We start from the raw sequence: 18,691 nt of genomic DNA on the forward strand, positions 1-18,691 counted from the left end.
TGTATCTATTTATATTATCTGAACTCCTGTGCTGTATTTGCAGCATATTTAATGCTTTTCACATGGTTGATTTATACACATGAATTCCACAGCAGACAAGCACCACAAATCCATTAAAAACAATACTATGGAACTGGCAACTTCAGTGTGCTCCATTTCTTACTTATTCTGATATTACAAATTTGACGTTCTTTGGCTCACATTTCCTTTCTGTGGACAATAACAAAAAATATCACAGAGGAGGACCAGAAGAGGAACAGTCTCAGCTGAAGACATGTGACTAGAAAATGCTGCCTTTCAATCTTAGGCCCTTACCAAGGAGGCAGTAGGTCATACATTTACATGGTATGAGGTGCTCTCCAGCAGTAGGAAAGGGATTATTCCTCAGTGATACAAAGAACCAGGGAAGAAATCCTTTCTAAAGAAGTCTTTTTTTTTAAAGTTCACTAAGGTAGCCTGCTTTTTCTCCAAGTGATGAATGTATCATTAAAAAAAGTTAAAACGATGCTGAGACTTGAGCCTTTTTCCTCCCAAGCATAAAGCATTTCATGGCATGGAAATTAGTGGACAGGCAGTCAGACATGCTACACTGGCACTGGTTGCTCTGACTTATTCCAGGAGACACATCCAGCTGCTGCCTAATTCCTTCCCCAGCAATGAGAGAGGAAGAACAGTTGTGTGCTGCAGGCAGCCAGGTTCTGGTGTGAGTCCTGGGCATTCAAGCTAGGGAAATATGAACCCAGGTTCAGTTTCACTAAGGTGTACATTATAAAATGCATTTTAAGAATATCGTCAACCTTAATTGAGAAACTGGTAGGTTATACATTTAAATGGCCACTGAAAAATTCTTATTTGGGAACTAGAAGGGTGAGAATCCTTTTGACCTTTTCATATGACCCCTTCTGCCTCTAAAATGTAGCTACAAAGCCTGAAAAAGAAAATAAAAACCTACAATCACAGCACATTACTAATGTGAAAGGTAGTCACTATCTGGGAACATCTGGATCCCTCCAAAAGTAAATTCACATATTGGGAAGAGGTAAATAACCTACACAACATATTTCACAAGGTTTTACTTGAGAATGTCTCCTTCATCATTTAATTCCTAGCTAAGAAGCAGCCTGGCATCCAGTCACAGCATCTGGTCAATGTACAGTGGGATAAACACTGTGTGGGAGGAAGAAGAGGTTAGGAATAAGTTTGTCTTAGTTTTGGGAGCCAAAACACAAGGCAAGCCCCTGGAGCTACCTATGGACAAGTAGAAATTGCAAAAATCTCCCCAGGAAGCTAAGGGAGTGCCTGGATTTTTTAGAGCCTTGAAACTCAACATGAAGAACAGGATGACAGGAGAGAATAAAAACACATCCTGTGGCTTGTTTTTATGACATTTATAAACACAGTCATTGGCCTCTCTCCCTGTTGGGAGCGAGCTGGCTATCATTTGAAGACCTGCATGTTTCCAACAGCCACAGGGAAGAGCCAGAAGTTCTGTATTTCAAAAGAGGAGCTTCTGCTTTTGCTTTTCGAGATACAGGAACCCCAGTTTTTGCATGTGAGATTCTCCTGGTCCACACACTGTCCTGCCCTTGGCTCTGACCTTTGTTTTCTGAAGACCCAGATCTCAAGACACAGAAACGAAGAAAAGGGAAAGAGCACCTCTAGCACTGACAGCAGAAAGACAGGAGCTCTTGCTTCTCTCTACCTGCTGAAGGGATGCACCAAAGCAAGACTTCAAAGGGCCTTTTTTTCTTCAGAAACACATCAAGGAGGAGCTCTCCCAGTTACTAGAAGAGGCTACATGGTTTTCTCCAGCACTTCCAAAAAGAAAACCAAGGCAATTCACAGGCTAATACAAATACATTGACTCATGAGGTGATGATGTATCAGTCTCAGCCACTACAAACAAGCTGAGCGTTTTTACTGAAAACAGCAGCATGCTAACGGAACTAAAGGGAATTAGTTTAACTTCTATGACTGTAGAAGGAAGGAAGATAGAGCTATTACTAAGTTTTTACCACTTCCTGCTGGCTGGTCTAAAAGCACTGCAGTTCCTGAGCTGGTTGCCTGCCCTTTCTGATGATAATCCAGAACCTCAGAACAGGGAGGACTTTGAATATCCACATCATCTCAGGGCAGCCATACCTTCCCCATGCACTGTGCAATTACATGATAGACTGAGAATGCTGGGGTTACAACATCCATCTGAATATCTTGACTTTCAAGACTGTCCATGCAAGACACTTACTTTCCATCCACGAAACACAAGTTGAAGCAACTTCACAGCATTGCTAAGCCACTTAGTTTTGATAATGTGCCATGACAACAACCATACATGCTGGGTCAGCTGAAATATATCTGAGGGCTCTAACTGTTCTGCTAGTGCAGAGTTTGAAGGAGTATTCTTGGGGAGTTTTATTCTATTGCCTCCCCATTGCTGTTGTAAGAGAAATGCATCAGTCCTCAGATGCAAAGTTAATTTGCTGGGCTGCTTCTCCACAGCACATTTTCATTTTACAATAAAACACCTCTTACTCCAACACCAATCACACGAAAAATCCACTGAACCTGTCTCTTGCTGCAGTATGCTAATAGTTTCTCAGGCTTCTCATGCAGACTACATAAAAGCCAGCAAGTTTAGCTCCATCATACAGCCCAACAGGGAAGGGAGGTCTGTCATTAGCAGTCAAGGACAGGTAATCTGCTCTTTCAGTTTTCTTACTAATTCACTATTATCAAGTGAATAGTTTTGTCTAAGTAATTGTTAGCCCCTCTTCATGTATAATGTGCTGTCAGCTCCCTCATGGGAAGCTCTTTACTTTTCTCTTCACCCTCTAGTGCCTGAAGGCACCTGGGTTAATGTACTATTACTTTTAACAAGGCTATTTTTCCAGCTGAGACACACTTCCATGGAACATCATATCATCTGTTCTAACTGGGGTATGGACAGAAAGCTATGAATAAACATGGACACATGCTTCTTGCAGCTGCATTAAATTCTGGAGCAGAGAGGGAAGAATATGCCCAAATACCACCTAGACAGCTTGAACACGCTCTTTGCAAGCAGTCTATAATGCTCTCCACCCCTTGAGGTCCCTAGCAAGAAAGGAGTGAACTGTACAGGAAAGGGGAGGTATCTAGCTTAAAATAGAGGAGAGCAAGGTCAGACAATACACACATACCGAAACATGTACAGTGTGCAGTCACATTCTCCTCCATTTGGCTGCATTGTCAAAGGGTAATAGGCTCAACTACATTTTACTGAGTAAAACTATGTCCCTTCCTTTCAGAGTCAATCCTTTGCTCCCTGCACCCTTGCAGCCCCACTGCACAGACTCCCTGTACTATCGCAGTGACAGAAAATCTCCAAACACAAAATACATCTCTGGGACAAAGCAAGGTCACAAGCTCTGAAGTACCCAGCAGATTATCACCTGTTCAAAGGTTTTTCCAAAATCTGTTACTTTCTAATACAAACTTTAATTGGCAACAATAGCAGCTGAGGCAGGCGAAGGGAAGGGGATTAAGACCAGGTTAACATCCCTAACTCTAGACTGAAATGGGGGCTATAAACCAGTGGGAGCTAATTCCAGGATGAAAGAGCACTGATGAACAAGAAACTACTAGCAAAAGCGACAGAGCAGAAAAACAGCCCAGCTTCCACTCCTAGCACACAAGGCATGCTTGTAGTCAGGTTATCTACAGTATTTAAAGCTGTAAGTTTCTAAATCTTGAAATGCTTTTGCAAGCATTTGTGCCTTGCTTGGTGCTGTAGCTTAACAAAGAAGGGGTGCAAAGGAATATCAGGACTGACCTTAGCTGTCAATGCCCAGGAGAGCACTAACGATGCCCACAGCAAGTGATGATGGAAAGTGGCAACAGTTTTAACAGACTGAAGTAAAATTCATGATTCTTCTTTCCTGCTCTGCTTCCACTTCATTGTCTCCTTTTGTCATTCCTTGAGGTTGTCTATTATAAAGCTAAAAGCTCTAACTGTGGAACATGGCTTGAATCAAAGAGGATTACTCTAATGAAATTGTAAAAAGGATTGTGTATGTTTTCTTATTCTCCCTTTCCCGTAGGGAAAGAGTCAAGAAGCTAAAAAAAAAATAAAATAAGCTGTGTTCAGACTAAACAAAAGGTTACTGCGCAGTCCAAATTCATTACAAGGAATGCATAATTCCTCTACAGCTAAAACTGAAGCTATCTTCCCATTACAGAGCCAGTTTCTTTCTCTCTTCCCTCCGGCTAAGTTGTGTACGAAACATTATTCTGAACACAACTTTTCTGAAGATTGTGGGATAAATCATTTAGGAGCTTTAAATATCAACTCCCTTCATTCCACATTGACTTTTAAAGGATCCTCCTATTACACGATCTCTCTCATATCTTTAATTAGGCTAGAATTTCCATAAGAGCATAAAGAGAATTCAGTATCCAACTTCAATTGAATTGCAATAGGAGCTGGGCATTAACTTCCCCACACTGTTTGAAAGTGTCAATCTTTATTAAAACACGGCTCAACTTCAGAACACCCTGGAGATGTGCTGAGCTTTACTTGCCTGCTTCCAACTGCACAACTACAGCATGAAAGAGAACCTTGGGGGCAATTTTCTGAAGTACCTTTTAGGGCTATTACATGGGAAATAATTGGCAGCTTACAATGAAGGCACACAGCTGCTGAGTTACATGATAAGGATAGCTGTCAGAAGCCGCTCTTTTAACCCAAAACTCCACAGGGCATTCATATTTTTCCTGATGATGTAACAAGCTACAGTGAGCACATTTTGGCAATTAAAATTGATTCCCAAATTGGCAAAGACTAAAGATAGTGTTTTAGATTGGGTAGAGGGAGGCTGGGATTTCCTTTGGCCTATTCCAGTTTAGGCCTCATGTGACAGGAATATGTCTGACTTACAAAATAGAATCAAATGTACTAAAAAGTGAACTCTTTTTTTCTTTTAACAACAACAAAAAAATGCTGCTTCTATTATATAGGATTTATGCATGACACAAAACACTGTTTATTAAACCTATTTCCTACAAGAGTTTCCTTAATTAATTTGAAAACATACAGTAACAAGATGTGCCTTGGAGTTTATGCAATAAACCTAAGAATGAATTTTACCAGAGATTTTCTGTTTCAAAAGTTTAAATGAAGTCTATTTGGCTATTTTGCTGTAATATAAACCAGGGCCATGACGAAGGGAAGTTCTCTTCTCATTTACGTTATTGTAAAGCAAGAGTAACTCAATTAAAATCAATAGCTTTGAACTTGCTTAAACGAGACAAGACCTATAAGGGATTACAAGGTTGTTTTAAGCATGCCCAATTAAAAAAAAAAAAAAAAAAAAAAAGTCTTATCAGGTTTTACTTACATTGCCTGAAGCAACAAACAAGTTGTACTGCCTCACTTTGCTGCTACTAGATTGTTTTGGTGTTTGTCAAGTGTAAAGCAAGCAGTTCGGCACAGCCTTATGTAGAGTTTTAAATGCAGATCTCTAGCATTTTTTTCTCTTTACATTTTTCCTTTCCCTCCAAAGAAAAAATAACAACACATCCATTGCAAAGCCATAGAGAACTTTGCCACATATTTAGGTAAAGTATTGAAGATGCTCAGCAAACACAGGCAGTTTTTACTCCACGCATTCAGGTTCAGGCTGAAAGCTGCAGGGTCAGCTAATCCGAACTCCTGTACAGCAAACACACAGACTGTGAATCAATTTACTATTAGGATCAGAACTTTGATTTGACTAAAGCATTTCTGAAAGGTATCAAGCCCAAAAAGAAAAGTCTTACAGAGAGGGAATCCATCACCATCCTCATTAGTTCATTCTGCCTTGCAAATAGCTTTGCTTTAAAGAAATGTTGATCACAGGTTGGTTTATATTCAGCTGATCATGCTCTTCCCTGTTAGACTAAAGAGCCTGCGGAGCTTGCGTCCCTATGGACTCACTCAGATTATAAGTAATCATCTTTCAATCCTTTTTTATTTCTTCTACTATCCTAGGAAGCCTGAACTCATTAAAACTCTCACTCATAGGGTTTTTTAAGCCCTTAAAAACTTTGGCAAGGCTCTTCTCTGTGTGTTATTCCCTCTTTTAATGTTGATACCAAAAGTGTACATTGTACGGCATTTCCATCTCCCTCCTGCCACAGAGAAATGCAAATAACCCCTCTTCCCTAAAACTGCCTCTCTGACAATAATACTCACTTTTTGCCATAGTCCCACACTGCAATCTTGTATCCACAGTTCAATCCATTTCAGTAACTGTTTTGGGTACTGCTCCATTTCTGTCCCTGCTCTGGAAGCCAGGCCTTGCATTCAGTCCACATACACCCAAAGTGCTCACTTTGTATTTAGAACTCACAGGACAATATACGGGGCCAGCTGATGTGGGGAAAACAGCTTGTTTGTATCGAGTTTGCCTGTCCTCTGCGACTTAAAAGCTTATTTTTAAACTTTGAATAAACTATTTTGATTATTGGCTTAATTTGTTCAGCCTCTAAAAGGGTCCAAAATTGGTGAACACTTGGAAGAAAGAGGTAGGATACAGAGGAAGGCAGTGTGTGTTTAAATGCAGCGCTTGCCCTGCCATTGTTATAAAGATGGAGAAGAGCCTGCAATAAGTGAAACTTCCCTCACAAACATGTCTCAGCTGACACTAAGCTAAACCAGATCTCAAGCTTTTCTTTCCAACATCACCTTCTCAACAAACCTGGGCGAGGGAGGTACAGGATAAGCACTGTCATAAATTAAGTATAACATTAGTTGTTAAGGCTGGAAAAGAGTTCATTAGCCCCATAAATAAAATATCCATGAAAAAGAGCTTTCATTTCTAATGCCAGAGTGAAGCCAGGTCACCCAGCAGAATTTTAGATGTTCCTGAAGAGAGGACTCTGGACAATTTTCCCCTCTGGGAAACTTGGAAAGCAGGACTCATTGCATAGAGACTGCTTCCTGGCTTCCCAGCTCTGCAAACTCATACCAAATGAAAGCTGTACTGATTAAACTGTTCAATTCCTTGAATTTATTTATTTATTTTTCTTTTCCAAAATAAAATGGCTCCATGGTGGCACATGGATGGAAAAGCTCGATGTGGGCTCTTCGGGGTATGCACTTACCCTCACTGATGCACGCGGAAGTTTATGCCAGAGCAATTTCCTGAACTTAATCACAGCTGGGAGCAGGCAGAATATTTGGGTGGCAGCAGCCTTTCGCCTTACAAAGGACAGACTGCTAAAAGATTTCTTTTTCCCCTTTCAACTGGGCTGCTGACACCGCAGCTGAAAATAAATCAATGTGGCGACTGTGAAGAGCCGGGCAGTGAAAAATTCTGCCAGAAAGGCTTCTATTCAAAGCTGAGAAATACACAAAGCTTGGGGGACATTAGGAAGAAAGCCTGCTGGGTTTATGGAAGAGCAGTGGGGGCATATATATCTCTGGTCTCTACAATATTGGTTTATATTAAGCTTTATTTTAAGAGTGATGATTACATTGGCTGGATTTCAGACTCTGTGCCAAAGATGCCAAATAAATATCAAATACTCTCCAGGGCTTCCTGCCACCCCCACCCACAGCATTCGAACCATGCAAATTACACAGAATTGACATTGGAATGCTTATGGCTGGGAGAGAACAACGTATTTCCCATCCTTGGGGCATTTTTCATCCTGTTTATATGAGTACAGACATGCTAGGCATATACTGCTAATTCGAAGGGTTGCAGACTATCCCATGTGCAGGCATTCAGCAACAGGCTTCATTTGCAAGGTCCAAACACAAAGTTAAAAACATATGGGTTCACAAGCAATCCATCCAGCAACCAAGAAGCACAAAGGTGCCACCCAGGAAGTTTTTGTCTTGAGAATTTTAAGACGGCACCGCTTCCTTATGCATTTTGAAAGAGAGAAACAGAACATCAACACTACTCTACATGCTGGAAGCAACGTGCACAAAGGTACCTCCATCTCTACATCTGCATTAATTTGAGCACATTATTTGCTGTGGCATCCCTGCCTGGTAAGCTAGCACTGTCCCCTTTTATAGTCAGAACCATAGAAGCCTTGCCTAGTCACAGCCACACAGCATTTCTTTTAAACTCAACAAAGTCCTTTCCCAGTGGCCTGTCCTACCTGGCACGTTGCAGCACTGCAGCTGCTGAACTGAGGGGATTTCCTATCATCAAACAGGAGGGGGAGACAAGATCTCAGCTTTCCCAGCTCCCCAGAAAAGCACACTTCTGCACACCTCTTTCAACAAGCCTGACCTGCTGCTCCTTCCAAGAAGGATGAAGAGGCAGCTGGTCAGAGGGGAGGGTCATGAAAAACAGCATCTATCCTCATCCACAGGCTGGCTTCAGCCCCACAGCAAAACCACAGCACTTGCGTTGCCAAGAATTCCGTTCACATTCTTCACTCCCTGTGGTAGCCACTAGGCCACACGGTCTCCTTCATCCCATTTGCATTTTATTAGGTCTTTTCATAGACTAGGGGACAAAAGAACAAGACACTTCCTCCCACTGAGCTCTCATTTCACACTTCAAATGGGCTATACTAACCTTTATGGTGGAACAGCTGCCAGGGAGGAGGGGTGGGAGCAGGAACGCCAGACTACCAGGACAAGACCCAGCAGCCTCTGATCGTGCAGTGCTGGTTCCTCTCCCAGCAATCCAGATGAATGGGAATCAGCTCAGAGCACCGCTCTCCCTCCCACCCCCACCTCACAGGTATCCACAGCAATCACCTTGGTGGGTTCAGCTCAGGTGCTTTCTGGACTCACCTCCCACCCCCAGTAGGTGCTGCTGAGTTAATAGCCTGTACCATGTCCGTAGTGAGAGCATCGAGTAAGCTGGTGATAAATTCAACTTTCTTCCCATCTGGGCAGCCTGAAAAAAGAAAAGAGGAGGTTTAAGGCAAGAGCACACAAGACTGGTCTCCCAGCCCAGTGCAGCAAGGACCAGTCAGAACCTCCTTTGTTTGTAACATTGTAGATATCATTGCAAGAAAGGCAGAAAAATTCCTTCTCTGCATGGCAATTTGTCCTGCAGCTTTGTCCAGCACACACACGGTCACCAACAATATCTGGCAGGAAGATCATGTGGTTGGCTTTACAGCCTCTCCCAGTTCCCTACCAGCATAACCACAGGGATGTGCTGGAAGTGTCTGGCAGACAGAGTTCCCATGGTAACACTTGTACAGGAGTTTAAAAAACAATTCATTACCTCCTGGGTCATCTTCCTCCAAAAACACGGCTGTTCTGATGCTCTAACTGACAGCTTAAAGCTTCTTAAAGCATGGGCCAAAGTGAGTGCTGCTGTTTGTACCTCCCTCTCCAGGCACAGAGTACTGTCTGCCAGCAGCTACCACAATAGTTCAGTTCTTTGCATGACCAGACTGCACTGGAAATATGTCTGACCACGTGATCATATGGCAAGAGCTTCCAGTCACTGCTGATTTGGGCAGGAATTGGACAAAACAGGCTGTGGACAAGCTTGGTAACTATTTGCATGACTTAGACCTGAGACCATCCAGTTACCCACCACTATAACTACAGAATGATGGAGTCTCCTGTCAATCTTACGACAGAGTTGAGACATGAATCTCTGTCTCCTCACCTTTATGAGGCAAACTATGCAGCCACTGTCCAGACCTACCACCTAGCATCCTACTGTCTTCCCTGAAGTGACACTGAAGCCATCACCACCTTCCTTACTCTTCTCTTCCCCAAAACATCTATTCACTACCAATTATCCACGTAGAAGAGCAGTACCAGAGAACAGTATTGCCTTAGTAACAAGTAGCAATGTCAACACTTTCTGCTTTTCCCAGACAAGCAGAGAAGCACGTGTACCCCAAACACAGCAGCAGAAACCTACTGCAGTCCCTTGACAGCTGAAGGCAGCTTGCAAATTGATCTGACAAAACTCCCTCCTTTGCAGCATTACAGGCACTGTTCTCTGCAACAGCTAACCAACAGTCCCTAGCCTGTCTCCATATTACGTGTATTACACACACGCACACCCCTCAGCACTTGTTTGGCACGTGGTCCAGAAAATGTCAGCATTGTAATGGGTAAGCTGCTATGGCAGCCAGAGGAGACCACTCACTTAAAGGAGCTTTTTGTTGCAGTAATGAGAAGGTTGAAAAACCATTTGCTAGAAGTCATCTCCCTGGGGCCTCAGCATCTCACCGTCTGCAGGAATTAGCAGCTTGCCATTTGCTATGTACAAGCAACACGTGCCTTCCTTCTTTCTTCTGACTCTTGTGGGAGCAGCACGACACAGTTTGTGAAGAAGGTATGTGAAGGGTATGCACAGATTCATACTCTTGTCTCTCCCAGCTTGGCCTGTGCAGGATCACACAGAAGAAGGATGCTACTGCCTGAAGCACTGAAGGTCTGGAGGATAGGCAAGACTCTCAAAAAGGGGTAATTAAGGGACCTCCCTCGGAGAAGTGGACGCAAATGGAAAGATGTCTCAAATGAAAGCAGAGATTTTTCTAAAAGTTCAATTCCAATAAGAAAGAGAAAAGGTAGAATAAAACGTCTTTTCTCATTCCCTGTACTGACTCACCAGTGAATTTTTATATATAAGAGTAGCTAATCAAGCAAACCTCAAGTCTGCATCAAAAGACTACGGAGCAGACAAATCAGGATACATAACACCCCTGCTCCATCTCCTATTCTCTTCATAGACAAGGGTATTTCTAGCAATAGGAATCATCAGGGATGGGAACCATACATCCAAGCACAGAGCTGAATGTTCACTAAGGTACAAAACAGTGACCTGAGCTGAGAATTCTCCTGGAGTCTGATGCTACAGAGCATCCTATAATATGTCCTCTTGAGCCTTGCGTAGTTCCCACCCCTTCATCCAGTTGCAGCTGTAGTGCAGAAGAAGGAAGAAGAAACCATTCTGTCTTCCTGAGAAATCAGAAAGAAACTCTAAGGAGTCCAAAGGCAAAGGATTTTCACTAAGTTCTGCTGATACAGAGAATAAATGCAAGAAGAAGCAGAAAAGCAAAGGGAAAACAGGAGGGAGAAGAAAGGAAGTCAGGTTGTTCTATTTTACAATGATTTCCTAAGGAAATGAGCCTTAACGTAATCATTTAGCTGATTCACTAAATGGGATGATCCTGCACCCCCCAAAGTAATACTTGAATCAAATGGCCAATTTCCAGTGTAAGAGGAAGGCAGATAAGAAATTTCTACATATCTTGTGAAAATGAGCAGCTGCATAGTAGAGAGCCATGTTGGGGGCAGAGCTGTTAAGCTTTGAGCTATGGAGCCCAAGGTCAGGAGCTGGCAGGTGAATCAGGAGATGCAAAAGGCAAATCTGGAACAAATCTCATTTCCTTTGCTAACTTGTGAGAGATAACTCACTTCATGTTAGCCCTAGGAAGGGACAGAAGAAAGTGAAGCAGATTCATTGCTACCAGCTTTTTCTGTGGAACTTCAGGTCTCTACTTCCCCCTCACTGTAGAAAGGACTGACCATAGCTTCTGTTCTTGGGAGTCATTCCCCACCCAACAGAGCAGTTGCTGATCTCTCAAGTGAAGGCCCTTCCCTGTGTACCTTACAAATGCAGAAGGAAATTAAAACAGAGCATGTGTGTATGACATTTTTAAGAGCTGTTCAGACACCTATGCCCAGCACCTCTTCCTAGCAGAAACAAAGCAGCAAATAGGAAATTATGGCTTGTCAAATTGATAAGAGGGAAAAGATTAAGAGAAAACAAGCAGCAATGGGAGATAAAGCGGGTCTCAGGTAAAAAGTGAGGGACCCACTCCAGCCAAGAAAGCAGTCAGCACTAGGTAAGCGACCTTAGTGCACCAGGAATACAGTCCTGCAGTGCCAGGGAGCCAGTTGATCCACTGACAGTTGCCATCTGTGTCCTCCATCATTGCTCATCAGACCATCAAGCTACTAAAAGCCAGCCCTGCTACACAGGAAGGATCCTGTTCTGGCCAAGCTATGAAGAAAGGTTTTGAATGCTGAGCCCATTCTTCAGCCAGGGTACATCCAGGCATCCCAATTTTTTTTTTTTCCCCAAAAATTCTATCTCAGCCATGTTTCCAAAGAAAAGCAGACAGGCAATAAAGCAGCCCCTCCAAACACTCCCAAGCTCTTCCAGTTATCCAAAATAATGTAGAATAAAACCCACGGTAAAATAAGCACAGTGAGGGAAATCGCCTCAACAATATTATAGGCCTGTTCAAGTCCCAAGGCAAGATAAGCAGAGACGGGCTCTCATCCTTTACTAACCTGGAAGTTCTCTGTCCTTGAATGGATCATCAATCTCTGTGCTCTTTGACCTGGCATCACTTTCACACACTGGAGTCTCATAGCTGGAAAAGAATAAAAGATGGTAGACTATGTGATATGGCTTTAGTGTCATTAGATGATAAAACTGGGGAATGTTCTAAATTTGTTCTGGGTGGGATCTAAATGGCTGCCAGATAGAAACATAAAGCAGAGGATAATGCAACACAGGCACTTCAGTTTCTACCCCTCATAACATGGGCCTGCATTTTGAGCAAAGGACTGGCACCTGCTTCCACCAGAAAGCTGCATGCCAGAAAAAAAGGAGAAAAAAAAGGCAGTTTTATATAATATTTCTCTGAGAGGAAAGCAGTTACTGTGCACCAACTCCTACAGAGGACACTTACTATGGTACATATTGCATCGCTATCTCTAGGGAAGGTAGCTCAGAGTGCACTGCCCAAGGGAAGGTAGCTCAGAGTGCACTGCCCAAGAAGTACTAACTTATCTACTACAGCAGTACTATTTTTCATGGCTCATCTCCCCCAAGCAGGCATCCCACCAGGCTTGCAGCCCTTACCGAGTAGAAGTACCAGGCAGAGGGCGTCCGGTGTCCACCAGGACGCACCAGCAGTATCCAGTGGACTGGTGGCATTGCACTGGTTTGTAGAGCCCTCCTGGAGCGCACTCAGGGATGACGATACCCTCGCGGGGGTTCTGCCTGGCCTCCTCCAGTGCGCTCTGTCTCTCCTGGTCGCAGGAGTGAACTTTCTCTGGAAGACAGGAAGGAGATGGAGGTGTACAGAGAAAAACTGTCAAACCAAGATCACCTTCCTCAGCTTAGCTAGTCAGGGATACCCTCCACAGCAGACCTTAGTGTGCTTTCTGTCCAGTAACACCAGCACGCTTACAAAGCTAGAGAATAGGAGATTTCAGGGCTGAGAACTTCTTCCTATGATCAGAGATGACGTTACAAGATGATGGATTCTGGCCATGCGTGCCCAGCAAACCAGGAAGAGCAAGAAATTGCAGCCCCTGGGTAAGGTTTTTGCAGGTGATATTTTCACATACTTGGAGGTTCTCACTTGTGACTCATGGTTTTCAGTTACACAAAGGTGCTGGCAGCCATGCCCTGCTCCCACCACCTATTCATCCAGAATGTAGTGCATTATTCTATCTCATTTAGCATTCTATAAGCCTTATAGGATGCTAATGAGATAGGGCCACATGTGCCCAAATGGAGAAGAAAGTTATGTTTTGACACCACTTTATCAAGTAAATAGGATAATATTACACAGGACATTACAATCTGCTTATCTCAACAGACAGAAGTTCTCAATAACAAGTCTTCAAACATTCTGGTCTTTTAAGGAGAAAGAAAACAACTTCAGCTTTGGAAAGCAGAGAAGATATCAGAGAGAGAAAAAAAGCATGCAATGTAGGAGAGAAAGCAGTCAATACTGATGATCATAGGATTAAAATACATGAAGTAGAGAGTAAAAAAAAAAAAAAATTAAAAAGAAAAGACAACTGCTGACTTCTATCATTAAGAGAGTGATGAAAGCCAGAAGTGGTTACAGCTCTGTCCTTCCCCAGCTTCCCTCGTGGTTTACTTTGGTTTTTGTAGTGTTTTTGTTGTTTTTTCATTTGAAATAAGCCAATGCCAGGAACTACCTCCTGCTCTCAATACACAAAATGCTTCAACATCACCAGGCAGTGATGCCAGGGGTTCATCCCAAACTTGCAGTTGTTCCCCTGCACTACCTAAGTGTCCTACTCTAGGACAGGCTCAGCATAGACCCAGCAACACCCACTGTCTCCCTATATTTTGCCTGTCTGTCTGCACTCCATCAGCTCCATCTTATATTTTGGCCATAAATGCTGGGACAGGCAGCAGGTGTCACACACCAAACAGCAGCAGTTCTGCACAGCACCACCTGAACGCACCGTGCTCTGGGTACCAGACTGAATCATAGCAGCTAACACAAGGAGTCGCAAAGACCCAGCGTGGTCTCCCTCTCTCCTCAGCATTTCAGGAATATAAAGGGTACCTCAGCTCCATCACACGCAAATCCACACAACTGAAACACAAGCTAAAAACTTCTAAGTGTCGGCAAGTCTGACTCAAGCAGAGAGAAACTTGATCAGGAAGGAGCAGGAGGGGGATAAAGTCAACAAAAACTGAAAGGGAGCTCAAGCCTCAGCTGATATTTAAGCTGACTTCATTTTGCTGACAGATTTCACATCTGAAAAAAAGGCCCCGTGACTGTTCCCAAGCTGCGCCTGGACAGAGAACGCATTGAGCAGAGGGCTGTAGGCTCCCCAGCAAAGCACTCACAGCTCAGGGCCCCATGCCTGTGGGCTGCCTGATGGCAATTTGCACCTCGATCCACTGCTGAGGAGGAACGTTCTCACAGCCAGAACTCTCTGACTGTCATCGTTTTATGCAATAAGCAGAACAAAACAAAAACACCTCCTACTGAACAGATCCAGATTCCACAAATTCTTCTATCTAAATCCCGAAACTTCCTGAGAGCACACATTGAAACTAAGATCTCTCAAGTCCGTTGAGTCTTGCGCAACTAGTGCTAAAATTGGCTTGGGATAAAAATGTCAACATTTTGTGCGTATTTGTTGGGACAACATGTATCACTTTTATTGAAATGAATAAAGAAAGGAAAGAAAGTAGCCTCTTTTAATGAGTTAGTACCTGATACTATATATATATTTCCAGTGAGCAATGTAAATTACATGAAGAATATATGTATGAACTGAAACACACAGTGTTTGTACTATGCCATGAAAATGGCAAGAATTTGTCTGTGCATATTAAGATAAATGCGTGGGAATGGAAGTCGTGGCATTATGTACCAGAATACAGAACTAATTGCCAGCCACTCCTTTTTGAAAGGTGTTCAAAGGCTAAAAACACAATGCACCTTGCTCAGTATTGTTCAGCTGCCACCAAACAGATGTAACAATGCAAAACCCACCACTGTCATTGGTTTTCAGTGGTCCGATGCTAGCAATCATAACACCATAGCTCAAGTAGCAGAGAGATCAGAATTTTCTCTTTGCTAGTATGCATATGGAATTAGTCACTATGAAAGCTTCATCTATTCAACTGCACCCTGAAGAACACCAAACAGCCACACTGTGGCAAACCAAGGGCCCAACTTATCACTCTCTCATCTCCAATTGTGGCCAAAAGCAGGCACTTAAGAGGATAACAAAGAAACAGGACGAGCATACCGTTATTCCTCTAACATATACTTTCAATCTCAACAACTTGTGCATCAGAAACTTGCAGAGAGGGATTTTGAATTTAGAAAATTGCTATAATTTTTTGCTTCCACCAGTTTGCCACATCCCTCCTCATAAACTTTTACTGACTGTGACACCCCACAGCTAGTTTTTGGCTCAACTGCATATTGTGTGTGCAACACAGCACATACTTTGGTGTGATCTAAACCTGGCTCCAACCAGTTTTGTTTGCTGACCCTGGTTCTTCTGAAGGATGGGACAGTTAACAACCAGTTGCAGTCTCTCCCTCCCTGCCTCTCACCACTTTATAGATCCCTGCTTCATCTCCTTTACATGCTGAAGAGTCCCAGCTGACCTAGTTGCTCCTTCTCTGAACCTTCTCCAGATCTACTCTATCCTCCCTAAGCCAGAGGGGATCAAAACAGCAAGTACAGTGACATTAAACGGTGGATCTGACAACAGCCTTGTGGAAAGTTCCTTTGGTGCCATATGTCTAGCAGGCAGAAGGCAGAATTAACTAGCACTAGCCCCTAGAGAGGCTCTTTCCTCCAAGCTATCACTCTAACAGCACTTAATTCCCTTAAAAACAAACATGAGTATTAATAGCAAGGGTATATTCCAACAGCCAGCAAAATCAGCTGGGAAATCCGTACCATCAGCTTCCCCAGCATGGGACCTGGCATGAACCACGCACATTGTCACACTAAAGACAGCCTCACTGGTAATAAAGGAACCATCGAATGCTACCCGGGCTCCAGCACACTGAAGTCAGCCCATTGCAGTCAGACTGCTTACTGGAAACTTTGTTGTTGCCAAAGCCAAGTTTACGGAGGGTAAGGAAAGCTTACGGCCAAGCTAGCTTTAATGCCAGGTATGAAATTAAACTGCCATCTCACAAAGCAGCACATCTTTATTGCATGTGCAGGGTACATATGCCTTGCTTGAGTTAATGGGGGTTGCAGGCACAGAAAGACCCAGGGAAAAGGCTTTCTTTCTTTCCTTCCCTATGTTAAACACAGAGAGGAATGTTTAAGACAGCAAGTCAGTGAGAGACAAACAGCCTTCCCAAGACCAACAATAACATCACACTTTTTTTTTTTTTTTTTTTAAAAGGCACTGTCACATTCCCTTTTTTCCTGCCATCCCTGCTTTGACTTATGACAGCCATCAGCCAAGTAGCTGAGTAGCACTCGCCAGCCTGCTTACACTGGGCTAACAAAACCTTTGAGTGACAGCAAATCCACCTTACAACAAATCCAGTGACAGTGAATACATGCACATACACAAGAGAGAATTGCTGCAGAAATAACCAATTTACTGTAACTGTTCAGCTCTAAAATGCTAACTTCCTGTTGCTTCTTAGTCTTGACTTCTTCTAACATTGAAACGTGTAAAAGTAGCACCTCTGAAGCCATGAGCTACTGCAGGAAAGCAAAGCTTGGACATCAGCAGTCCCAGTTATTTACACAACCATTGTCTCCCAGTAATGGTTTTCAGAGAAATACATGGTCAGATTTATAAAAAGGCCTCTCAAGCCCGGTCCCTTCAGTAGACACATTCAAGAATACTTCTAGTGTCTGCACAATAAAAATGATGGATGAGGTAACGGACTCATCTGTCTGTCTAATTAAATGAGATGCCTATTAAAGGGATGGGGTGTTTGTTTACCTTACAGAGTTAGAAAGGAGGGTGTCTAGCAGTATTGAACAGAAGGCTTGTGCTTGACAGTTCTCATGCTCAGCCTGCAGGGCTTGGCTGCAGCTGAAGCACTGCTCCAGGTCCAGGCACCTCCCAGCTGCCCAAGCTCACTGCTGGCAGAGGCAAAAGACCAAACACTGATCCCAGGGCTGCAAGATGCTGGAGATGGTTAGGGTGGGACACAAGGAAGATTCACCATTCAACCACAGTTATTTTTTGAATATTGCTCTTCTGTACTCAATTTCTTATTAAAAAATAATAATAAAAAAAGGAGAGTAAATATGACACTGCAACCAACTACCTTGGAGAGATCCCCACATCATCCTCAAGAGACAGAGTCCTCCTTCCAACTAAGGCAAAACAGAGGGTGTAACCTCCCTCCACGCTTCTCCCCAGCCTTAATGAACCTATGTGAATAGTCTAACTCAGAGCTGCTGGCTACCCCACAAAGAGGGCAGACTTGCATCCCTTTTTCTCTCTCTCTTCTTTTGACCAGAAATTCCGTCTGGACCAGAGAAACTTTTCCCATGGAGTTCCTACAAAAAGCTTCAGTTTTCATGAAGGAGCATTCATCAGAAGGGGAGGAAAAGGTCTTTTACTGAAAGATTCTTGACCAGCCCCTATTGTCAGCACTGCAGTAGAGACCTGACTTCAAAATACGGCTTCAAAAAAAATCACACACATATCTCTCCCAAATTTCCTTTGTTCAGCTTTGAGTCCCTCCCGCATCAGGAACCAGTGCAGTACAGAATAAAAGACAGCACTAGGGATATCTACTGCCAAGTTCCTACTCACATCCTGTACCAACCCAAAAGTGAGGACTGAGTGTCTTTTTGCCTCTGTTTTCCTGCCGGTGAAAGAAAGCATTTGCCGGTCTCTCAGGGAAGCTTAATTCAAATGGGGTTGATTTTTGTTTTGAATTAGCTGCTTGATGCATTGCTCTGGTGGAGAAGAGTAGCCTTGAATGGTTTACTTTAGCATATCCTCTGTACCAGCATTAAAGTGCATTCATGTTGCATAAGCGAGCTGTAATATAAACAGGGCTTGAGGCCACCCTAGAACAGGTGCCTCAGCCCAAATATGGAGCATACAGAAGCCGCAGGCAGAAAACACATTCTCACTCCTAAGGGAAAGTTCAGCACATGTTCTAACAGCAGCCCAAATCAGCATCCCTTCCACTTTGGAGGGGAAAGAGAATTGGAAAAGCCTTTGGTACACACAAAGGCTGGCAGAACTACCATAGCAAAGCAATGAATAGGCACCAGCTGCCTATCCCCAAAGCAGGGATATGGGTGGAGGAAGAGAAACAACCCCTTCTGTGTTTACTAGGAGCACAATGCCAGCTGAACAAACATGGCTCACGGGGACAGCATAAATCTCTCCTCACCTCTGTTAGTCATCAGTACTGCTACCCACTCCACCCTGTTCTGTCTGGGATTGTGGTCTTTCCAGGGTATTCTGGCTAATGTA

General features: G+C 43.4%; 1 protein-coding gene across 5 annotated transcripts in view; it reads right to left on the reverse strand.

Annotated features, from left to right (window-relative positions):
• Nucleotides 1-18,691, reverse strand: part of SMOC1 (SPARC related modular calcium binding 1) — a 120,516-nt gene that overhangs the window by 10,592 nt on the left and 91,233 nt on the right. For all 5 annotated transcript variants that reach the window (XM_015864713.2, XM_015864717.2, XM_015864715.2 and 2 more), the window contains 3 exons: nt 12,840-13,032; nt 12,263-12,345; nt 8,780-8,885 (listed from right to left, as the gene is read on the reverse strand). In XM_015864713.2, the coding sequence (XP_015720199.1) occupies nt 8,780-8,885; nt 12,263-12,345; nt 12,840-13,032 (382 nt within the window). The remainder of the gene's footprint in view (nt 1-8,779; nt 8,886-12,262; nt 12,346-12,839; nt 13,033-18,691) is intronic.

The sequence above is a fragment of the Coturnix japonica genome, chromosome 5 (assembly GCF_001577835.2).
Source record: "Coturnix japonica isolate 7356 chromosome 5, Coturnix japonica 2.1, whole genome shotgun sequence".
Taxonomy (NCBI): domain Eukaryota; kingdom Metazoa; phylum Chordata; class Aves; order Galliformes; family Phasianidae; genus Coturnix; species Coturnix japonica.